General features: G+C 43.8%; 2 protein-coding genes across 2 annotated transcripts in view; one reads left to right on the top strand and one right to left on the bottom strand.

The window, feature by feature from the left end:
- The window catches only part of LOC119446273 (ski oncogene), a 132,166-nt gene extending 128,884 nt beyond the window's left edge, over positions 1-3,282 (top strand). Inside the window, exon 7 of the transcript XR_007466132.1 lies at positions 21-3,282. The gene's annotated coding sequence lies outside the window, so the exon portion shown is untranslated. The remainder of the gene's footprint in view (positions 1-20) is intronic.
- On the bottom strand, positions 3,081-18,829 carry LOC119446274 (uncharacterized). Its single transcript, XM_037710660.2, has 3 exons — positions 18,415-18,829; positions 15,991-16,590; positions 3,081-11,968 (listed from the first exon to the last, which is right to left on the bottom strand). The coding sequence occupies exons 1-3, from the start codon at positions 18,805-18,807 to the stop codon at positions 11,663-11,665; spliced, it is 1,299 nt and encodes a 432-aa protein (XP_037566588.1). The 5' UTR covers positions 18,808-18,829; the 3' UTR covers positions 3,081-11,662.
- Positions 18,830-20,643: the final 1,814 nt, after the last annotated feature.

The following is a 20,643-nucleotide window of genomic DNA, read 5'->3' as shown; positions in this document are numbered from 1 at the left end:
GGGGAGGGGGGGGGGGGGAGAGGAAGGAAAAAAAAAAGAAAAAGATAGCGCTGTGTTTGCAGCCAATAGAAAGCAGAAGAGACAACATTTGGCCCATTTGATTTGCCCTGAACTTGATGAATTGGTTCACGCCAGTTCAGTGCTACTTCCTGCGTGTGCATACCACCATGTTGAACTAACGAAACGGAGAGCCAAGTGTAGCACCTCCTGAACTAGTTTACAACATGCAGGCGAATCGAACGAACCTAACCTGCTCGTCGATTTAGCCAAAGCAGTTGGGTGTTGTAACAGCTTGATGTGAGTGCTGCGCATCAGATTCACTAGGATTGGCCGTCGCATTACATTCCTTGCTGTCACACAGCGTTCTTGTGCTGTGCGAGAATTGGGTCCGTAATCTTTTGAAGGTAACTACAAATTCATACGGGATACCAAGGCTCACGATATTGCAGGGAGCCACCTTGGTGCCCGGTTGCATAATGCTTCACATGGTTATATTCGAAGACATTGTTGCATAATGAAAAGCATCTGTCCAGCAAGAATGTTGTACACCGCCCAAGAATTGCAGCTCCCAATTCACAGGCATGTGGCCATTTTGTAAATTTTTCTTACTCAGGAATGATCTTAATGTTCAAATGATTTTTAAATTTTTTTTTTTTTGTCAAGGCTCACAAGCAAGCAGTAGCATCAAGTTTTGACTGGACCTTTTGCTTTGGAAAAAGTATGTGACTGCACCAAGAATGAACCTTGTCTGTCAAGGTAGTGACTGACTTTGTTGATGAATATGTTACAGCTGTCAGCTGGACGGCATATGTGGAAGACATACCACCTCATACGAGTTGTACATTAGGAACACTGTTCCTGGGATATTGGCCTGATGCACTGCACAATTGCATTGTCATAGTTTTTTCGCAGCAGGTTCATTGTCATAACGCATTTCTAGCCTCCAACTGTGCTTGGTTGTTGTTGCATTGATGGAAGGGGTCTCGTGCGCACGCATGTGTCACGATAAAGCCCGCAGCCGCTGATTACACAAAAGGGAGTGTTTAGCGTAGCTTGTTAGGTGCACAGAAGCAATTCACTGGTGTTTTTGGCGTGTGGGGGGTTGAGGGGGTTCTTGGCCTAGCATTGCAAAGCGCTGCAGTTTATATGCAAGGAAGGCACCGGTGTGGAAGAAAGGAGGACAGTGCAAACGTGGCATCTCAAAGCGTGAGAGAGGCTCTCGTGTGCCATCGTCGAAGCAGTAGCCTTATGCAGTGAAAGTTCTGCTCATGTGCTTAGAAGTCCTCTGTGTGCACGTTTTTTGTCCCAGACTTCTTGGCGCTTGCGTAATTCAGCATTGCCGGGATTATGTCTAGCTCGAGCGCGCTGTCGACTTGTCTCAAAGAAAGATGCAAGCCACTGTCTGCCTGCTCGCTTGGCCTGTGAGGAAACAGAATAGCTGGAGCCAGCACTGAGAAGGTGAAAGCAAACTGTCTCGCAGTGGTAGAAGGCAGTGCACAGGGACAAACAACAGAAAAAAGCAGAACTCTGCTTGTTCTGCTTTTTCAATTTTTTTTTTTTTTTTACTGTTTCTGCACAGTTTCTTTTCTCTAGCAGTTGTCCCGTCTCCAAGTTCAAGCTTGTCGTTTCTTGCTGTGTTAGTTGCGATGCAAGTGTTGTTACATCAAAAATGAAAGAGAGCGAGTTTGATGGCACCGCACGTGGCATGTTGTGTGTTACGGTGCCATCCTGGTGGTGAAAGGAGGAGGCCAAACGGCAGGCAAGGGAAAAGTGTGTATGTGTGTGTGCGTGTTTAGAAGGTTTCGAGAGTGTTGCACAGGGTTTTTTCCATTTGTCTACTACTGCCCCGCGCAGATTGTGGTCCAGTTATCTATGCTTGATGCTGCGAGTGGTAGGCGATGAGCAAGTTTTTTCCACGTGTTGCAAGGTTTGTGCACAGCCTGTGCTCAGGCGGAGAGAAAGGGAAGGGGGCAGTGGTGAACGGAGCAAGCATCGCTCCTGCACACAAAACTGTGATCAGTGCAGGCAGGATTGTGATACTTTGTGGACGAGAAGAGAAGCGTAGTACCCGTGAAAGGATGGAGAGGGAGAACGAGTTGCAACGATGGCCTGGCTTGCGAAACCAGCTATAGATGCAGACGGCCGTGTACACAGAATGCATGCAGCCATGAAGCATGCTGCTTCCATCTAGAGCTTTCTCATATTTAACATTGAATTTGTCGCTGTACTGCTGGGGTCACTGCTCCAGCAGCAAGAGTTGGCTGCAGTTTCTGGCCTGCTGCGGTTGGCTTCTAGCCTCCCCCAAAAGTTAGCTTTTTTTTGTTGTTGTTGTTCTGGTCTCTCTCGACAGATTCAGAGAAGGCAGTGAGATGCAGCAGCTTGCTTCCTAGCTGACAAACTGTCCCACAGGCCATTTCGCCACCACGGATGGCGAGAGAAAGTTGACGCACCTGAATGGTGTCAGTGTGACACCTGTCAGCTCCCTCCCGCGCTGTGGCAATGCGAGGTAAACCAAAGGAGCCAACCGGTTCCCGCAGCCAGTGCCATAGGTCCTGCAGAGTCGGACGTTGTGTGGCCTTTTTTTCTCGTTTTCCTTTTAATCCAAGAGTTGAGCAGGGTTGTGGGTGTTTGTACACGAAAGAAAAGAAAGGCCAGAGTGGTGCTATAGCGACAGCCGTCTTCCTCACGAGGTGGTGGCATGCTTTGCTAGATTGTGTTGTCTGTTTGCGGGAGTGAGAATGGCCTGAAGGGGGGTTGGGGGGAAGTGGGCACTGTGGTGTAAGAGAGACGAGTGTCAGCTTTGCTTGTGAGAGAAGGCACAGAACCTAAGTCACTAGCACCCCCGTAACGTGCACGAGGGTGGTGATATACTCAACGAATTACAACTATCAGTCCTTCTCATGCGCCCTTATTTCATTGTCCGTTTTTACAGTTGGCGTGTTGTTGGTTCAATGCTTGGGGCTGGAGGGCTGGTAAAAGTGTTCCCGCGTGTTGCTGTTCACGTGAGGCAGAGAGCGTTCATTCATGACTGTTTCCGTCATTTTTCTTTTTTCCCCAATTTTTTTTTTTACCTGGATGACCCCTTTGTGCACTGTCTTTCCCCCCTCTACCGAGAAGTGGGGAGGGAGGAAGGTGGCTTGAAGAGGGTGCATTGTCGTGTGTTCTCGCGACTTGAAAGGCTTTGTACATTTGCTCACGGCTGTAGAATATTGTAAATATATGTACAAGTCATTTGGAGGGTTTCAAAGAGATAGTAAAGGGTTTGTATCTCAGAACCGAGAACTTCCTGTGTGGTTTCTTTATTTCTTTGGGTGCACAGTTTGTTTCTCTGAAGCACTTTCAACCTTTGTGGATATCTCCCGTGGCATCATACTCACACAACAGGCACATAAATTTGCTGCCCAAAAGTGCCAGTCTTGCAACAAATGAGCCAGCATGCAAGCGGAACGACTGAAACGTTGACTACTTTATTGGTACAAAAATAGGGAAACATTCTTAGGCAACTAGTCATAAAAAAGCTGCGCCATTTGCTTTGTTTGTGGTTTGGAATGCTTGGTTACTGTATAAACAATCCATACGGTCAGCAGTAGCCCATTTTATCACATAAAGCTCTCACGCTAGTGTGAAATATCTCGCTATAAAAGTGTTACAAACATGGCCAGTTAACCACAGCACTTATACAAACCAGTGAGCCTGGGCTCTGGCACAGTTTAACAACATACTGGCAACAAAACAAGATATTACAAATTAAGCTATGCAGGAATATGAAAAATGGATCAACTCACAGCAGCGCAACACAGAATTTACGTACACTGAATTTTGCCAAGCAATTTGCGACACAGTCGCGCTGAAGTAAATGCTTGCATGGAATCCTGCTCACAGAATAGGACATGGCAATACGTGGATTGCAGTGCGACTTCTCCGTATTACAGCACTAAAGGAGATGGACAAGAACTGGCAAAGAGGACACCTTTCAGCCCAGATGAAAGAAGAGGAATCAAATTTGACCATCAAATCCCTTAGTCCACTGTTGTCAATTTTTAGGTTTCATTGAAAATTCCAGGCTTGGCAACCAGCCCTGGTGCAGGTTTGTTAGAGACAAGGATAGTGTTCCTAATAAACACTTCATTTGAAAGCTTGTCCCTGAGTTGCCTTCATATCAGCTGCAACACAAAGAAAAAAAGAGATGCAAAAAAAGAAAAAAAAAATGCCTACGCAACTCGTACAAAGCTAAAGCAGGTTCAGACCAGTAAAAATAAAGCATTTTCAGAAATTTGAGGGCACAATACTTGGTGAAAAAAAAAAAAAAAGAGAGTCACTTGGCTTTTGTTGTGGACAGCACAGACTGAGTTTGACTGAGGAGACCCAGCTGACTGTTGCTAAAGGGACCAGATGCCTTACTAAAAAGAAAATTTAATTCTGTGGTTTTACGTGGCAAAACTACAATCTAAATATGAGGCATTCCATAGTGGGGGATTCGATTATATCTGACCACCTCGGGTCCTTTAGCGTGCACCCAATGCATGGCACTTGGGCGTTTCTGCACTTCGTCCCCATCAAAATGCAGCCGCCGCGGCCGGGATCTGATCTCATGACCTCGTGCTTTACAGTGCAACGTCGCAACCACTGGGCTACCACATGTGGGTATCAGATGCCTTACAAGCACCAAGATAGTTAACATGGCAAAACTGAACTGAAAACTGTGCCCCTCCCTCTCCCCAGCAGCACAGAGACACTCGCAATGAATCTGAAGACATCAATGTTTTGTCATCCACTCAAGCTCAACGCTCATTGTTGGTAGCACCAGGTGCCTGGCTCTCAAACCATTCCCTTGTTTAGTTAAAAAGATAAATAACAAAGGGGTGTTGGTCACACACAAACCACCAAATTTTGTGAACAAAAGTCAAAAGCAAAGCAAGAACCAGCAGAAAACACTGACATAGTAATCTGTGTTGCTTTCTCAAGCACGGATCTGTCCATGTATGAAAATTACTGCACAGAGGGTTTCTAGATGATGCAAAGCCACAACGAATGAAAACAATCTCGGGGCAAGTTCCATTGGTGAAATTCCAGAACCTCGAGCCCAGGAACACCTCAAGTCCAGCCATGCCTGGAGTTATCACAAGGTGTGGTAGAGAGAGCATGAAAATAATGATGTGACATGACGTGCACTAAAATAAAACACTGGTAAGCATTTAATAACAGTACATTTCTCCGAGTGAAATGCTGTGCACGTCGCGTCTGTGCTGAGAGGCCTCTGCGCCCCGAGCAAGCTGCAATTTGCGAAACTATTGCCACAACACAATCTTAATTAGATTAGCAGTATAGGCCACACACGTGATACAATGTAGGTCCCCCTGCTGTAGGCTGTACAGAATTTACGAGCTGTGAATAGCAACAAGCGAACGTGTGGCCAATGGTAAAAGCACTTAGCCTGCGCCGTTTTAGCCAATAACCACCAGCGTTTTCAATGAGGATGAGCGCTTGTGCTGCAAAAGCCATAGACGTAGCACAGGCACCTAATTTTCGCAGTGCAAGCCTATGTGCAAAAAGCTTATGAACAAAAAAAGTGTCAGTGGTTATTAGCAGATTGAACAATTGGCTGCACATTTGTGCATTGCTGTAAACAAATCTCGGCTCAGCAAGTGCCAAGGCTGTCGTTTTCAATATTATTTGTCAATGAGGTGGGCCCCATTTTTCCATGGCACCTGTGTTCCAAACACTTCTGTAAGCAACAGCACATAGGATGACTGTTGTTTCAAGGCAGTAATTTGTCACACAAACACAAAGTCATGTGCAGCAGAGTCAACCATGCTCAATTTTCTCTACAAAAGGTGAGACTGTTGCTGCATGTAGTGAAAAATTTTTTTGTCAAGTATGGACTTTCACCTTCAGAACATTTAACACTGTTCCATTTATGGAAACAAAGGCCTTCTAATATTAAAAGACCTGTCAATCGTGTTGAACTTGTACGTTCATGCAACTGCAGAACTTACTAGTTTCATGTAGTGCTACCCCTGCAATCAAAGCCAGCCTAGCTTAAAAGCAACTAACAGAAACCTCAAAATACAACTGTAGCAACAACAACAAAAACATTTTCTATATCAAGTCGAAAAATGGACACCGTCCTCGCTTCATACCTGGGAGGAACATTCATCTCTGGTATGCTCTCAAAAAAAAAAAAAAACACCTTCACTTATGAACAACAATGTTACATCCAGCGTAATGTCTCATTGCAGTGAAGGGCATTCCTCAATGAGAGGTCATTTCACACTCGCACACGAGTACACAGTGTCTTGCCAACCCACCCAACAACAATGCAAACACAAAAATAAAGCTGGTGTGAAACTTGCTTGCGAAACTAATTTTGTTGCATCTGCTTTGGATGAGAAGGTAATAGAGAGCATAGAGTTTCTCACTATAACACCTAGAGGGTAAACTGGCGCCACAGTCTATGCGAGTTTCTTAAAGGGCGCCGTGCCCTCATGGGAATGACGGGATATGTGTCTGTGAGGCTTGTGTTGGCTGGTGTTGAACGAGACTTCGTCTAAAACGTGGATATGGCTACACAAATATGCGTTCTTAAAGTAAAATCTACATAAAAGGCTTTCATTCACCCATATTACATCTCTCAATAAAGTTTACTCACCTACAATGCAGAATCAAGCAAAGAAAAGTAAGAACAGACGACAAGTTGTTCCATGGCGAGCGATAATCTTGTCGTCTGCCCTCCAACTTTAGCGGCCAGCTGATACTTTTTACGTTTCATATAATTGTGCGTCCAATAGCAAGTCCTCAAAATTGAACAAAACATTTTTTTTTGTGTAATAATAAAGCTAAATCAGTTTTTTACGTGCTGTCTTAGCAGGAAATTAATCATTGTGACAGACGGAACGGTGCTAGCCAGGCGCGTCTTCAAGGTGTTCTGGCTCTCCAAGAACGATGCCAATCCGAAGTCACAATATACCGGCATTCCCATGGATACCACAGCGCAGCAGCGCCAGTTTTCAGTCTAGCTAATATAGTGAGAAACTATGTGATAGAGAGTTTTCGCTTTTCCTGTATGCATTATTACCATACACGGGTTACTGGAGTCATAGATGTGAGCAGCCACATTCGTGGCGCCACCTTGTGGCACAGGCTTTAACAAAAGCTACCATTGCAGTGGCCAACCACATCCTATTTAGCTACTGGTGTAAAGTGCCGGCAGCGACGTAATCATTAGCATGTAGTCTCTTTTCACTTTCCTTCAATGAGAAGATCCACGTAACAAAAACTTTTCTAACATGCTGTGGTTGGCCAAAACATCACAAGATGCCGTTACCAGCATCGTTGCTGCCATTTATGTGTCCGGTGACCAGGTGTTCCATAAAGGGTTAATACGTAAATATAAAATAGACAAGCTAAAACACATGTAATACGCAGACATGCCCTCATCCCAGTTAAAAAAACTTCGTCCGTAGGACATCCAAATCATGCGCCAATGTCAGTGCACCATTTTGGAGACAAATAGGACATCCAATGGATGTCCATTTTTTAGAATATCCCACCACAAACGTCCCAAGGATATTGCACATCGACCTTTTTCAGCTTACACGTGAGTAGACTGTCATCCAAAAAGCTTTGCCTTCGAGTTTCTTAATAAGAGAATGATGTTTTCTCATAAATTCGAATTACAATTCGAAGCTATCAGTCTGCGGCTTGTGTGTAGGTCATACATTGCAAATTTTCTGACATTATACCTTGAAAACTTCAGTTAGTTCAATAGGCCGCTTGTGCTTGGTGGGAGAAGAATGAGGGGTATAATGCACCTCTACATGCATACGTGCACGCATAAGGTGTGCACGCAACCTATCTATTCTTGATGCGAGGGTGCTCTGCCCATTGTATCTGTCACACAGTGTGTGCTGAAGACATTATAGCAAACACTGCGCAAAAGGCCCCGACATGCCTGTAAAATGTACACAGCATGTCCCCGGATGCCCCTCGTGGACATGCAAGGAATGTCCAAAGGACACAAGAAGTGAGGCCAAACTATTTTGTGAAGGATGTCCACAAGACCTGTGCGACACATCCCTAGGATATCCACATCCTGGCAGTGGCTGCCCATAGCATATCCAGTGGATGTCATTGCAGTCACAGGGGTTAGACAAATGTTGGACCAACTTGAATGGAATTTGTTGCATTTCAGTGAAAAACTTAAATTCGACCATCGGTAGGAAGTGGAGTTTTGATTTAAGACCTCACATTATTTTTTTTTAAATTGCCGGAAATCAGTAAGTTCAAATATGAATTTAAAGCTTACAGGAATTGTCACAAGATTTCTAAGAATATTGCTAAAGCCCTACTCACAAATTAGCAGTATATTTAAGATTAGTGCATAATACATCAATTTTCTCCACTATATATCTATTACTAAATGGGGCCTGCAACACTCTTCTAACTAATCATAGAATGACATCACTATTACGTCGCCTCGTGAATCTCCTGCCGCAAGATTTTTTTTCTAATCGTTCAAGCACAAACGAAGTTAGACAGTTATCGACCAATCAGTGGCTATCTCCCTTCTTTCATTTACACTAGCGCGCTGGAAGCTATACAGGGGAGACAGCAAAGGGGCGTAAAGGAGCAGTGTCCCGCTAGCGCTGCCCAAAGATAAGACGCGTGACGACTTGTGACGGCCACCTGTGGCAGCTGCGGTGTCTACGCTATGCTGCACGCAGCAGTTGCAGCAAAGCACAATTGTCGTTTTTAGACCGGCAGTGCAAAAATGAAATCCCTTTTCTGTCTTTTTGAGATCGCAGACATACAAATTTTTCAATTACATTTAACTCAAATGAGCAATAACTGTATTACTGAGAATATTTTCGCAATCATGAAGTCGGTCAATAACTGTTATAGGTCTAGCTGCTTGCGATGACGCTGCGCAACGACATTGCAGAAGCAAGAGCAAGCGATTTTTCACTGCTTTTGACACAAGATTGTAAATTCCCTGCTGCACGCAGTGCAATATTTGGCTCACATGTTCACAGGAGCCTCATTAAAAGACTGGCAATGTTTTCTTACTATGTTCAAAAAGTGTTTCCGGGTCCCTTTAATTGCAGTTTGCCAAATTGTGATATTGTTTTATTAGAGAATTTGACAGTTGAAAACTTCGTCCTCGAGTTTTTTTTTAGATTTTGCAATTTTAACAATTTTTCTTTAAAAATTTAAGACCTAAATAAAAGATCTGCTTCCTGCAGTCACTAGATTTTTGCTCTCTTTAATTGCAACAAGCATCAAAATCGGTGCAGTGAATGAGAAGCAATACGATTTCTCCATTCACCTAAGGAGCTTCACCTAAGCAGCCTCTATCTAAATTCGCAACTCGGCATGGACTGAACAAATTTTGATGCGGTTTCCTACATTTATACGGGAAAGTTAAAATATACAGACTGTTGGAAGCAGGCTTTTCATTTAGGCCTTCAATGTTTCAAGAAAGATTGCCAAATGTCAGAAAATTTTGAAAAGTATGGAGCATCAAAGCTTACAGCTCTGCAACCTTACAGCAAAATGAAGTAACACTAAACTGAAAACTGTGCTGATTATGAATTCCAAAATGCACAAAGTTTATATAGTATACAACGCTTTGAAATATTACCAGCAACTATTAAATTACGACAAAACCAGGATAAGCAATGTAACAGTGTTGTGTAAGCTGTCTACCTGTATATTAATATCATATTTGTATGCTTTAGACACTGTAATTGATAGTTTACTGAACTGTGATACATCTGCTTTTGTAGCTGAATCACAAGGGCTGTAAATTTCTTATATTACCATTTTTTTTTTTTGCAATTTTTAAACATATTGAAAGTCTAAATCAAGATTTTGTTTGATCTAATTACATTCTTGCTAAATGCAGCAACTATAATTCAAATCACTTCTATGGCAGCTTACTAAGACCTTTTTTCAGTTTTACATGTGCTTGGAACAAAGGCAAATCAGAGTTTGCCCGAAGCTAAAGCTGAAGAAACTTCTGAGGTAGCTTCAGCTCAGAAGTTCCTATCTCAATTCATGGAAATGACGAAATCATTTCTTCCTGACAACAACTGCACCAATTTGACGAAGTTAGTTTCTTTTAAAACTAAAAAAATACGCCACTGTAGTGACCAGACCTTTACATATGCAATTTTTTTTTACTCAGCTTATTGACTGTTATTGCTCATTAAAAAAAAAAAAAAAAACACCACCCAAGCACTCCGTACGGATGGTTAACCAGCAAAGCTGAAATGTGCGGCCCCGGTGTTTAGCAGTGGGTGAATCCTGATGCTGTATTGAAGCGTTTCTGAATTATTGTTTACATGTTTCTGTTTCTAGTGGAACGCAAGCGCCAATGGTGGGCGGATGCTGCTAAACACGATGCCGAGCTAACTTGAGATATCGAACGCATGTGACAACGGCGAGCCGATGAGACGAAGTTGTGGGCAGAGCAGCGTCAACGTGGCAATGGCGGGAACGCATTCACCGGGGCCAACGCCCGCTTTCGGCGGGAGTTTCTCGAGCGGCACTTTGGCTTTGGCTGCGACGAAACGTCCACGTTGAAATCGCGAAGTGGAACACAAGCGCCAATGGCGGGCGGATGCTGCTAACGGCGCTGAGCTAACTCGAGATATCGAATGCATGCAACAACGGCGAGCCGAGGAGCCGGCGTTGCGGGCAGAGCAGGTACGACGCAGAGAACGACGTCACTAACTGGCGCTGCCAATGGCGTGCACGCGCTTGGGTGCAATGTAGAGAACGACGTAACTGACGGAGCAGCCAATGGAGACGTTTAGCAAAACATGGGCCGAACGGCTTATTGTTTCGCCTAGCCATATACAGCTCTCGCTGTAAAAACAAATCGTTTACAACCCTAACTCAGCAATAAAAAATTATCTTACCTTGTGAATAAAGTTCTTTGTCTGTCACAATTCTGTAAGGTGCACCTACAGACGGTTTCATGCTCGCGATAACAGCAGCTAGCGTGAAGCCCCCAAGAAACTTCCGGTCACGTGCCTGAACAGTATGCTATGTTTTAACGCATGGTTGCTTCTTTGCCAGTCACATTTAGCAGCTACGTCAGTGGGCAAAACCGTAAGTCGTGCAGGGCCTATGTGTGTAATCAGTGAAAAGGTCTATAGAAACATCGACAGAAGACAAAATTATATTATACACCACTGCATAATACGCATACCAATAAGTTGCGACTATTACTGATGCAAAATTCTCGCAAGCATTGTATTAATTTGAGATTACCTGCAAATATACATATATGTATATAGCATTTGCCTGCTTCATATGCTTTAAGAGGTGCAGATTACAGACCTGTGGTATGTGTCTTTGGTACAGAGTTATGGATTTACAAACTTCATGCTTCCATTTTCTTGAAACCTACTGCTTTTCGGCAATGTTTGGAAAAAAATTCTAGGCTTTCTACAATTTATAAAGGCACTTTCTTTCTTAAACGCAACAAATTTCATTCAGATCTATCCATCGTTTGTCTAATGGGAGCATTTCTGCGTTTTACATGTGTTTGAATAGTGATATCGGAGTTGGCCTCGAGCTAAAGCTTCTGCTTAATGTTATCCTCCTCTTTGTTTAGATGCTCATGAGCATGTGCGCATGTTGAGCTCGTGCATGCTCAGTAGGAACCCTTGCCAAGAAGTTGCCATGTCACTAAGACGCCGGAAGGCGACACAAATGCAGCTGCAGCCATATCCTGCCGTGTATTGTCGCCACCCATTGCATCGCAGTCTGTAAGGTTGATCCTTGTAACAGTCGTCGTGCCGCTGCGTCCAAGCACACCTTCGATGTCGAACAGCAAGGAACGCCTCCACCGAATCCTCGCCTTGTCAACGATGGCATCCAGCGTTCCGTGCTCTTTCAGCAATGCAGCACACTCAGATATCACTTCTCTCCAGTGCAGGCCCATTGGATCAAGGTCAGTCTGTCGGCAAGAGCAATAGAAAACAGTCATGAGCACATCAGCGTGTAAAACAAATGTGCTCAAACTGATTACCATGGCGAACAGCGCAGATAATGGGACAAGTGATAAGACACATGCGCTGAATATCAACCGATTTTTTAAGTCAGTGTCTAGTCAGAGTCTTCCAGTGTATAAGAGAGATGCCACAGATGTCTCGTCCTTATCCCATGCCCTGTATTCTGCGCCGTCTGCCATGTTGAAATTCACCCAACTGGCCACACTGGCATAAATCATCAATTCAACACACCAGTGTGTGCTTACACGTATATTAGTTTCAAAGGCCAGTAACAGAACAAGCAAGGAGGAAGTTTTGGCTACGTAATTGGCTTTCAGTAAACTGAAAGCCAATTGACATGAAGCGAGATGGCCACTCGAACACCTGTGCTATTGTACTTTGCCCCCATTTTCAAACTCCCCAATAACATATGTGCTCATAGCAAAAATAAAACACAGGGGTACTAAATTGCTCAACACTGTGCTTAATTAAGAAGCATCATTAATTTTTAAAGCATTTAGACATCGCCGGCCTACATGCATCTCACGCTTGTCAAAAACATGACCACGTTACTTATCGTTTAATTGTAGCTGTTTGACGCAATGCAGAAAGCGCAAAGAGCTCTTTGTGTTTCCCATACTTGAGGCAGTGAAGAATAAACAATAGTTGTTGCAGTTGGTGCTATGAAATTCACAAACGGAACCGAACCACATGCTTGTGTCACACAGGCTTTTTTAGCCGACTAGGAATCAAGCATCGTTATAAACCATGGCTCTGATTATGCTTTACTCGCACTTGAAACTCATATCGATTGAGGTGAACGAGGTTGAAAACAGCCTGTATCGGTGTGGTTCAGCAAAATAGAACTTGAGCGAGGTAGTATCCCAAAAAGTGCTTTAATTGCCAGTGGGCATTTCCTTTCTTGAATTGGAAGAAAGCTTTAATGTCCTAAATGACACAAAATACAAAAACCATCCACGTAAATCACTGGCCTCCACGGCATGGACCATTTATGGCAGGAATTGATCATGATCAGGACAATTGGCGATGCAGCGGCAAGAAAAAAGGGTTGTGGTGCTTTCCAAATAATAGTGACTTTAGCCAGCACAATAAAGCAATGCTGCAAACAAGGACAGACAACCAACTAGTTTCTGCACACAGATCCCTCCGGTACTTTTTCAATAGCCTCAAAATTTTGTTGGGATGATCTATGGTGCAGGCCATTCAATTTGGCCTTAATGAGGGTTGCGAAATTCATCTTTGTACTTCCTGTTCACACAAACTAATTGGGAACAAAGTGGTTGTAATACTTATTAGAGTAGCTGCTGCTGCAGCCACTTGGTGCCTTTGGCTTGGCTTCCATCACATTCACCTAGCTAGTTAACATTATCCAAAATTCTGGAAATTCCAGGACTTTGAAATTCAGGAGACTTACCGAGGGGAGAGGAAGAGGGGGGGGGGAGGAGGAGACAACGACAACAAGAAAAAATTCATTCGTTTTTCTTCCAGGCAACAGCATTGTGAGAAGCAGCTCTGAATGGCTGCCAGTGCAATTATTACGCAGACGTCTCGACACTTGCACTTTGACCGGTGACAACACCTGTGTGGGTGAACACATACTACGTATGTAGGAGGAACTGCGTAATCAAGGAGTACAGAAGCCATACGTAAATATCCTCAGAAATATCTTGACTCCACAGCTACCTTAATTCTCCACAAGTGAAAAAATACTTAAGAAGAAAGGGGTCAGGCACACAGAGACAATCACTCCTGTGCTATTGACTACATGCTTAGAAGTGAGGATCAACGGCAAATATCTCAGCAACCTTCAGTTTGCAGATGACATTGTCCTGTTCAGCAACAATTGCAACAAATTATTGAGGACCTTGACCGAGAAAGTGTAAGATTAGGGTTGAAAATTTAAAGCAGAAGACAAAGATAATGTTTAATAGCCTGGCAAGGAAACAAGAATTCACGAATGCCAGTCAGCCTCTACAGTCTGTGCAGGAGTATGCTTATTTAGGTCAATTACTCACACTGGACATTGATCGTAACAAGGAAATTTACAGAAGAATAAAAATAGGCTGGAGCGCATACAGCAGGCATTACCAAATCCTGACTGGAAGCTTACCACTGTCGTTGAAAAGAAAAGTGTAGAATCATTGCATTCTACCGGTGATAACAAATGAGCAAAAACTTGGAGGTTAACAAAGAAGCTCCAAAACAAGTTAAGGGCCGTGCAAAGAGGAATGGAATGAAACATATTATGCATAACGTTAAGAGACAGGAAGCAAGCGGTGTGGATCAGAGAGCAAATGGTGATAGTCGATATTCTAGTTGACGTTAAGAGGAAAAAAGGGAACTGGGCAGGCCGTGTAATGTGTAGGGCCGATAACAGGTGGACCATTAGAGTTACAGAATGGATACCAAGAGAAGAGAAGCGCAGTCGAGTACGGCAGAAAATTAGGTGAGGTGCTGAAGTTAGAGAATTTGCAGGAACAAATTTGTCTAACTTGGCATCAGCTAGCGCAAGACAGAAGTAATAGGCTGATGATAATGATGACTATGACCAGTGACAGTGGTCCCGTTTCCACATTAATAATCTTCTCCACATAATACGGATGTAAAGCAGCGATGCTGACTTAAGGGAACCAGCTATTATGTCACGCAAATTAGGCCTTTGCCTCACGCACCTTTAATAGCATGTCTCAAACTAAAGCTGAAACTAAACCTAAATGAATTAGGCCTGCACTGCCTACACACGATTTGGATTTATTGATTTCGCCTAGCTACTTAGCACATGACGACAATAACAATGTGCCTGTGCAGGCATGACACATTTTTTTCCTTTCTTTCTCCTTCTTAGTCTTCTGTTTTTTTTTTTTTTTTTTTTTTTTCGTGGTAGTGTTTTGGCACATTTTCGGGAGATATATGGCCATGCCCATACATACGGGAGGATTGGTCGGAATTCGGGAGTCTCCCAGATAAATTGAGAGAGTTGGCAGGTATGAAAAATGGATGTGAACGAGGAGATGCTTTGGCTAACCTCTATGCATCCAAATTTGTGCAATACTCTTGCCTCCCCCAATGCGGTGCAAGCTCCCCTAACTCTGTGCAACAATCACAACATGATGGTAACAAAAAGATGACGATCGTGGCGTGACGACACAATGAAAACATACAAAGACGTCACACTGGCAGCAACTAAAATGATGGCACATGATAATGACAAGATCACTACAATAACGATGAAAGGAAAATGCACAACAATTATAGCACAGTGATGACCCGTCTGATGGTGACGTCATGAGTGAGCAATTGTGCAATGAAACGAACAGAACAAACCTTGTTTCAAGCTCCGAAGCACTGTCGCAGTAAAATGTATGTGGGAGTATCCGGATCTTATGCTAATTCAACAATGTATAGATCACAGTACGACAAATCACACAGATGTATGGCTCAAACCCTGTTTCGAGCTCTCGCCTGATGTCGAAGTAAAACATACAGTAGTAGTAGTATCAACAAACCACACCCATGTTACTGACTCACAGCTGCACAGTGATTCACGTCAATGCTGATCACCGTCACAAGCTGTACTCCCGTATTTCAGCATTGCATAAACAGAGCTCTAGGCCACGGCAGAATGACACATCAGTGACCTATACGGCATGGTCTGGAACACACACCAAAAGTTATCCTTCGACGTCTTAGCCACAGAGGCCATGAAAAATAGTGAATTGGTGGGATTTAAAGTCACATTATGACATCTCGGGGTTCCTTCAATGTGCACCCATGGCTGGGTGCCCAAGTGTCCTTGCATTCAGCTCCACAGAAACTTGGCTATCACAGCCGAGAATCAAACATGCCGCCTTGCGCTCACTTAGCAGCTGAATGTTATAAGTACTAAGCGGACTTTCCGAACACAATTTTCTCTGCGTACTCCCCTTAGCGAACCATAGCACTAAAGAATACATGACTACAGCCTTACCTGCCAGGAAGCCAAATCAGGCCAGCCCTGTTCGGACATGTTGATGATGGCGTTGGCCACAGTGCAGTTTGGCCACTTCGCACGCGCCTCCAGTGCATGGTTACCGTAGGCATATCGCAAGGCCTTGCATGCCTGCTGGATCTTGGCGGCCATCCGTACAACTGTTTCTCGTCCTCTAAGGCAGGCACGAGCAAGATGCCGCTCGAGCACGTACGACACGCAGGTCACAAGCCCGTCAGTACCCGAGGACTCCAAAGCGTAACCATCCCTGGAGGGGCACACCAACATTGGGCAAATGCTCCCTGCTGGGCTGCGGGAAAACAGCTTTTCACTCCAACTTACGCTTGAAAAGCATAATGTCACGTAGTGATAAGCGTCAACATAAGGCTGCTTTCGACCCCGGAGGTCATATTCCTGGGCCCTGCCCAAGCTGGCCAGCTGGGAGACGCACACTGGACTGAGCACAAGTCCTGGTTGGGTGAAATCCATCTTGGGGCATTGCCGCCTGTATAGGGCCATGTCATAGAGCCAAAGACGCCGCAGAACGAATGGGGACACCTTCTCGTTGATGGCCTTGTATGTCCAGCCCAGCATGCTAACCTTTTCAAGGAAGGAAAAAGGGGCAAAGAAAATAGAGTGAGTGGATAAATATAAATAAAAACGTATCAGCACAAGGACTGACCATCAGAAATTCGAGTTCACATGGAATTAACCGGAGGTCAAAAAGCCAATGCTACAGACAAAATGTCTTGGAAAATGAGGCACACATAAAGAAAGAAAAAAAATATGTATAAGTGAACTTAAAAGTAAGATAGCAATGACTGAAATAATTCAGCAGGCAGACAGACATATGGTGCACAAGAGGTGAAGTTTACAACCATTCTTTTATTTCAATTGTATTATGTCTTTTTTATCACCCACCAAGATGAGTAGTAGATATTTTTAGATAATGACGCCAATGAAGAATGCACCAGAAACAGAATTACCACAAAATATGAGCCGACACTTGATAGCTCATTAAATGCACCGCAAATGAGAGTTTGCAACAACTGTGAGCCGATCGTAAGTAATTTTTACACGTCACAAGGATAGAATGAGGGCACCGCGTTGGCCCGGGATGTCTGAGCGCTGCCAGAAGAAGTATGCGGCTTTTAATCAGGCTATACTAACCCTTTCAGTGTCACTGACATACCGGTACCTTTCTGCATTTCTGACCCACCATGTTACTGACGTACCTTTATGTTCTCCACTCTCTCCAGTCGGATGTGCCCAGTAACACAAAGTTGGCGAGCTCCGAGGTAGTGCCGCCATTTGGTGTGCATTTCTAGAGGCCTATCTTTTCATCTCTCTGGGTCTGCTCAGTCTGGACTTTGGTTAGTGCGCTGCGGAACGTGCCCCTTTTAGGGCGTGGCTTTGTTGCACGGAGCGCGCATCCGCAGATGGTAGGGGTAGCTCCCGGACTTTGTCCATTGCTACCATGACGATTCTCTGTTGAAATACTGTGCCACAGCACGACTACCACTCTTCCATGTTTCTGCCATCTGTCATATGTTTATGGAAGGTTTGTTGTGTGTTTACTTTTTTTTAAACCTGAGACGGTGGCGCTATCAACGAAGCGTGTGCGTCAGAACAAAACTAGGTAGGAGACATAAAACGAAGATATGAATGCGAGCAGCATGCTAAGAGTGCATTTGCCATTATCTGTACCATCTCCTCCTTTCTGTATAACCGAAAATCGTTGTGTTCGTCGTTCAATATCCGAGAGAAAAACCCAACGATAGGAGTGCATCATCTCCGAAAGAACCCGACATTCAAAGGTTAAAGGGGTACTGACACAAATATTTGAAGTAATATAAACTCTACCATATGCTTCTTCCAGGTAAAAGTGTGGCACTTAACAAGTATGAAGGCTGGGAAGCGCTTGTGAGATATCTAAATTGATACCAAAGTTCGTCTCCAAAGGGCATCATCGCCATTACCATGACAGTGTCACATAGAAATAAATTTGCTAATGTCATGTAGGAAATAACTCTACGTATGACAACATGTTGCTCTTGAAGACAAAAAAAAAATAGAGCAAGAGTGCTCCATGCATTTCTGTAGGCTTCGCTTGTGCGTGGCAGATGCAATGACCACAAGAGAGGAGCAAGCCATGGGCATGCATCGTGACACACCCACCTCCAGAGTACCAACAGCAATACTGGCTCACAGGAACAAATATAGTGAATTATTTAGGGCACTCTGACGCAGAACTTTTTTTCGAAGGTCTGGAGGTGGACCTTCATTTATAGCAAAAGTAAGTTGAAAACGTTATGCCAGCATTTCTTCAAGACGCAGCTTCTTGCCACACTTTGTAATTGTACCCTTCTAATGGAAACCACAAAATCTTGAGCAAACCATCACCCGAAAGGGTCGAACGCATACCTTGCAGGCAAAGTGATTATCCCGTATCCTGTCCCATATCTCGTGATTCTCAAACAGTAAGCGCTCCCTGTTCGATGATCGTTCTTTCATACACAGCCGCAGCAGATGGAACAACCACTGCTTGGGATCCTCTGGCCCAGAGTAAGCTTTGTTGGGAAGGCAATGCCACATGCCCTGGCACCATGACAGAGCTGTGTGCATCCACAGGGACTTGCTTGAAGTGAACTCGTGCAGATAGCGGCAGGTGCTCCCAAGGCTCATCAGATCAAACGGGTCTGACAGCTTTTGGCAAATTTTGAGCAACACAATGTCTGGCAGGTCCAGCAAAGATTGCCCGGTGTCGGCAAAGCACTTCTGCTCCATTCTCTGCGCTGCAGCTTCATGCTCATCCATCCCGCTGGCTCTACAAAGCACAAAAATATTACACTAGCAATGAGTAAGATTATTCAAATAGTAATATTTCCAAGTCTAATTAAATATTTTATAAAAACGACCTCCTATAAAATAGTTTCCCATGTCTAAATGCAGTCAAAAAAGGCTGCATGAAGTTGGCTAATGGCTATCGAAAAGTGCCAGAAATGAATTGAATCAAACACTTTGCAAACAATTTTCAAATAAAGAACAGTCACTTTCACAATTAACAGAAAACAACGTTTTTATCCTTGGAGGAGGATTACTTGCTGCAGGCAGACCTAGACTGGCAAAGCTTGCTAGCAAATCATATTCTACTATTCACAATGTTAGCAAGTTTCTGCCATAACATTGGCAGAAAGTTGCTGTTTTTTAAAAGTAAAAGTGGAGAATTATAAGCAGTTTGTTGGCATACCCAGAATTCTTCCGAGTGCTAATTGCGGTTTAGAAGGAAAGTTCTGGCTCCCTGAGTGATGTATAGAATGCTGCACTGTGTAACTTCTCGCATTTTGTGTCTACTATGGACACCGGGATGGAATTTATCACACCTCTACTACAATTTTATAATTGATTGCATACACTAGAGGACTTAAACTATGCAAAGACTGTTTGAAGAATGTCTGTATTTACAAATACCAACTATTTGATTCAAAGATCAATCAAATAGGACATTATTTGATTCATCATTCAAAATTTTGGAATATTCACACACTCCTAATTATTTTGTACGTGGATGTAAGAACATTCACACTGGGCGTCCAGTCAACTGAGGAGCTTGTAAATTTATACAGCAGTTGTCTACAGTTAGCCTTCAGTTACCTTGTGCACCACGGCAATAACAGGAAAACGAGGGAACAGCACATCACCAGGTGCATATAGAATGTTGTGTTCATTGAAGGAGAGAACTATGCCAGTACAGCGACGCACACTGTTTAGAAGGGATGCAAAGTTGGTGAGATTGGCCTGGTAATAAATTGCTGTGCCCAAGTTGGAACAACAAATTTGTATACAGGTTGCCTAAAGAGGCATTATTATCAAATGACTGGGAATTATTGAGCAGGTGTTATCAGCACCAAGCATTTGCTCAGAAACTGGTGCCTATGTACAACAACCGCGGCTACCCCACAGCGAAATCATTCAGAACAGTTTTCACTTGCATCAGGCTCTCTTCCCTATCAAGATTCCCAATGAGCCAACAACGGTTTCATCTGAGCTAGCTGGCTGACATTTACTGTAGCGTACAGCCTAAATTCACCGAGATCACCACACTGACTCACGCACTGCCTCTTCAGAGTAGCGCAGCGGGCAATACGATACTGCGATGCGCGCCTCAGAGTTCATTAAAATTTATTATTGCTGAACTCACTATTCGAACACCCGTACTTACAAGCATTGCAATGTTGTGGGCATGAAATTGCATACCCGTTTCGTAAGGCATTAATGACAATTTAGTCGAGGCTGCTATCAGCGGAATTAAAACGAGTTATTTTGTTTTTCGCTATATAACTTTCTTTTTCTGCATTATTTTGTTGCCTACGGTTGTCTACGGAATTAAATATATGCCCGCACAAGTCAGGATCTGGCGCGGATCCAGGGGGGATGTCCGGATGTCCTGACTCTCTCCACACTCATTTCACAGTCTTAAAATACAGTGCTCATCATCATCATCAGAATATATTTATGTCCACTGCAGGACGAAGGCCTCTCCCTGTGATCTCCAATTACCCCTGTCCTGCGCTAACTGATTCCAACTTGCGCCTGCAAATTTCCAAACTTCATCGCCCCACCTAGTTTTCTGCCGTCCTCAACTGCGCTTTC

The sequence above is a fragment of the Dermacentor silvarum genome, chromosome 3, assembly GCF_013339745.2.
Source record: "Dermacentor silvarum isolate Dsil-2018 chromosome 3, BIME_Dsil_1.4, whole genome shotgun sequence".
NCBI classification, from domain to species: Eukaryota; Metazoa; Arthropoda; class Arachnida; order Ixodida; family Ixodidae; genus Dermacentor; species Dermacentor silvarum.
The sequence above is the reverse complement of the archived record's forward strand: the minus strand, read 5'-3'. Positions and strand labels throughout refer to the sequence as shown.

Bases quoted from the DNA above. Each gene is read 5' to 3' on its own strand.
- LOC119446274 (XM_037710660.2), bottom strand. From the start codon at position 18,807: ATGGATGAGCATGAAGCTGCAGCGCAGAGAATGGAGCAGAAGTGCTTT. The intron at 16,591-18,414 runs GTATGCGTTCGA...TTCCTTGAAAAG, and splicing joins ATAATCACTTTGCCTGCAAG to GTTAGCATGCTGGGCTGGAC. The intron at 11,969-15,990 runs GTAAGGCTGTAG...TCTTGCCGACAG, and splicing joins CTGATTTGGCTTCCTGGCAG to ACTGACCTTGATCCAATGGG.